The following is a 3927-nucleotide window of genomic DNA, read 5'->3' as shown; positions in this document are numbered from 1 at the left end:
ACTAGGACTAGGGAGCATACTGCATTGCACAGACGTACAAAATGTTCCACTNGTCAACAAACGTTTTGATTGACAAAATGCCCCACTGCCATAAAAACTTGTTTCCCCCTGATGTTTAAGTACTAGTTTAGGGAAAACACCTCTCGAATATTTTTTTATCCTGTTCTTGCGGTTATACAGTTTGTGTTTATTTTATAAATTAATATGGAGAACCAAACGATTACCAACAACAGTGAATTAAATGCCTACACATTAATTGCAAGAAATATCCTGAATAAATTTGACGCACAGTTGGAATGGTCAAGCCCAACTAAAGAGGAAATTCAATGTCCATTTAATCGTAACCATGTGCTAACTTTTGCAAAGTAAGCTCGTAGCATTTAGCACGGTGCATGTATTGTTAGAATATATATATGGTCGAATGTTAATTTTTAAAACGAATGTTAAAAAAGTCACATTCTGGTTGTTTAACTTATAATGATATAAACAAAACACCTAGATATTAAATCTTTTTCGGCACAGCAAATTTTACCAAAAGCATGTTAATATATTTTTTATATAACTTTTTGTTTAAAAAAAAATATTTGCTGCCTGTTTGAGCCCATGTTTTACCAAAAAGTTGTCTCTGCTATCGTTGTTCCTGTGGCTATAAGTGTAATGTGTTCTTGAGCAAGCCACTTAACAACAATTGCTCCAAGTCAGTGGTTTTTACATTTTTACACTACTTACCCTTTTTTTATTTATTACATTTTTACACTACTTTTTTCTTGAGAACAAGAAAAAACATTATTCTACAACAAATTGTCAGTCATACAAAAAACACACCTTTAAAGTTAAAAATGTGATAAATCGTGTATTGGTGTATTAGTGTATAGTGAAACAGAACAATTGTGTTTTAACAACTGTCGTTTTTCTGTTACACAAACTAAGTTATATTCGTTCTTTCAACTGTGGTTAAATCGTATTCATTTACAGATATAACGAACACGTTGCAAAATGTAAATGGAAGAAACACGGGTATTCTGATCACGAGGTGAATGATATAATCAGCGAAGAAAATTCGGACTTTCCATTTCCTTCGGTTCAAATAGGTAAGTATGTGCACAGTCGCTTCAGGTTGTGGCAGATAGGATTCTGTTTGCCAAGTTTTTGTATTGCACAATGACTCATTTATTACGGGATCAAATCTCTATACAAAAAAAGATTTTAACATTGCTTTCAAATATATATTTTTTTACAAACTGATTTATATTTGCAGTATTGTATATTACATTAGAGTTTTGCATTATGTAAAATTTCAGCCTGTTTAGTATAAATTCAGCGTAAAAGTGTATGAAACAGAACACTCGTGGAATAACGACTGTCGTTCCGGTCATGCAATGGTAAACCCAGTCACGTTCATTCATAACTCTTACTCCACTTAACTGTGTTTTTTTAAACACCACCAAAAAATAAATTCTGTTTAAAAAAACTTAAATAAGATACATTTCTGTTTATAATATCCAAGACTGCGTTCTTCAACAGCCTATGAAAATTTTGTAAAGCTTACATTTGATGCTATTATATTTTTTAGTAAAATATGTTAATTATGACCCTCACAGTAAAAAGTTATTGTTTGGACTCAGTGAATAACATAGTCATTTTCATTAAAGTTGTTCATTACATTGATTTTATTTATTATAGATGAAATTATATCCAGTATTGCCCCTAATGCCGGACCTCTTCGAACAAATGAAAGATTCACAACCTCCCTAACAACTGAACAGAAGTTGTTGGTATATGATCGGATAATGGAAAAGATTAAAACAGATAATGACAAAGGGCTTGAACCAAATTTGTTTGTTGACTTCACTGAAGACCCTACAATGAAAAAATTATCTGGTTCGTATTTTAAGTTTTTGTCATTCGAGCTAAGGGGTTTAAGGATCGTTGCTGCTACCATTGTGGCCGTACATGTTCTTAAAATGACTGGTATAACCTCATAGCTTTTTATATTTAGGACCAGTTACATTTTAGGTTCAGAGAAAATAACAGAACTGGATTTCCGAAAAAATATGAGGGACCACAAAAGAAGAAGGCAAACTTATCGCGCAAAGAATGTTCATATTACCAAACGATCGCAAACAGAGGTAACAGGACTTCAGAAACATTTAATTTTCAGTAAATCTAATAATCTATATGAGTGAGGTTTTATAATGCGATGGAAATAGGCGCCAAACCTGGGGTGACAGGGTAGGCAGGCTTACTCTGGAAACTTTCTCACTGCATTGATCAGTAAACAATTAAACATTATAACCAGAAAGTTAAATTTGTTTCACAGCATTGTCTACAACTAACTACGTAATTTTATAAGGTTGGCACCTATGGAACTTGCAAAGTAACGCACTACATAAATGGTAGCTATGAAGTGTATACAGTCACATATTTTGCACAATAAACACTTGTGCTATAACAATTAATACTACTATAACAAGTGATACTACAACTTTAAGTAATTGATAAATATACATTTTTTAGATTGTACGCGATGTGTTAAAAATTCACATGGAAGAACTTAAACTGGCATGGTCTAACAAAAGGTTTGTGTCAAGCATGTTGTTGTATTACTGTCTGTTGTCGTGATAGCCACTGCTGCTTCTTACCCAGAGGTTACTGGTTCAAATCTGATTGCTGCTACTGTTATAGCCTTGTGGCCATATGTGTCGTTTGGCAAGGCACTTAAGACTTAACGACAATTACTCCAACCCAATGATCACTAATGGGTTGTCCAAATCGTCAACCATACAAAAAAACAGTCATATATGGTTTTATATGAACACATTTTTTTGTTCAGCTAAAACATATAGGTGTCATCCATTTATATTAGAAGTCATTGACTTCATCTACCATATTTATATTTGTAGTGTATCCGGCATCACTTCGGATGAAAGACCAACTTGTGATAAATCAAGCAATATATCACATGAACATAGTTCCCGTGATTGTGATAAACGTGAGAGAAGTGAAAGTTCTACGACTCACAAAAGAAATCGTTCACAAAATGCTCGTGAAGACCGTGATCACAACCGTGAAAAGTCAACTGCAGTCATGTCTCATGATCGTGAAAGTGATTTTCGTGAAAAGAGAGATGAGACCCGTCCCTACAAACACCACTCACATGGTGACACTCATGAAAACCGTGATCACAAACATGAACGATCACATGAAAGAGTTTACAAATCTTCTAAGAAGTCAAAACGACGCGACTCTTCACCGGATTCACGACATCATAAACATCATAAAAAAGAGAAGAAGCGTCACAAAGAAAATTCTAGAAGACGCAAACTATCGTCTGAAAGGGAACCATAAAGTAGTCAGTAATAACTGAGATACTTCAACTGTAAACACCATCAATACCAAATGGGTTGTACATTTCTTATTTGGATGGCATTTTTTCTGCTATACTTTCTTTTGAAATGCTGCTACTATTATTGTATGAAAATACAAGACAGATAACACAAGTGTGCTCTTTTAGGCAGTGTAATAGTGTAAAGTGTGCATATAAAACAAAAACAACATAAATGTGATTTCAAAGAACACTTTCTTTCATACCTCTGGTAATTAACATAAAGTCTTCATGCTGGTTATTATTTAAACTCGGTAAAATATCATTTGTGGTGTCCTCGTTCACGAGTGCAGTATTTAACGATTCTTGTCTCTCTGCCAACGAACATGGGGCTTCTGAAGGTTCTTCAGACGCTTGAAAGTTAACAGGTTTTTTCTTACTTCCGTTAACTGCCCCAAAATTGAAACGCACACCAGGTTTGCTGGACTTCGCAGTATTATTAATGTTTCCTACAATAAAACAAGTTACTTTTTGTTATTTTAAATTTAATGTTAAAAAAGTTGGATTTAGTGAAGGGTTGGTTATAGTTTCTAGCTCAATAG

At 33.8% G+C, this 3927-nt stretch overlaps 1 protein-coding gene across 2 annotated transcripts; it reads left to right on the top strand.

The window, feature by feature from the left end:
* Positions 1-120: 120 nt before the first annotated feature.
* On the top strand, positions 121-3500 carry LOC100185263 (U11/U12 small nuclear ribonucleoprotein 48 kDa protein-like). Of its 2 annotated transcripts, XM_002126740.5 has the most exons (6): positions 121-365; positions 976-1091; positions 1684-1881; positions 2017-2129; positions 2518-2579; positions 2904-3500. In XM_002126740.5, the coding sequence occupies exons 1-6, from the start codon at positions 205-207 to the stop codon at positions 3346-3348; spliced, it is 1095 nt and encodes a 364-aa protein (XP_002126776.1). In that variant the 5' UTR covers positions 121-204; the 3' UTR covers positions 3349-3500. The 2 variants fall into 2 exon arrangements, with proteins under 2 accessions (XP_002126776.1, XP_009859934.1); XM_009861632.3 differs by lacking the exon at positions 1684-1881 and having other exon boundaries at positions 147-365.
* Positions 3501-3927: the final 427 nt, after the last annotated feature.

This window comes from Ciona intestinalis, unplaced genomic scaffold (assembly GCF_000224145.3).
Source record: "Ciona intestinalis unplaced genomic scaffold, KH HT000876.1, whole genome shotgun sequence".
In the NCBI taxonomy this organism is placed as follows: Eukaryota; Metazoa; Chordata; class Ascidiacea; order Phlebobranchia; family Cionidae; genus Ciona; species Ciona intestinalis.
Note: the sequence above shows the minus strand (reverse complement) of the source record. Positions and strands in the feature narration are given on the sequence as shown.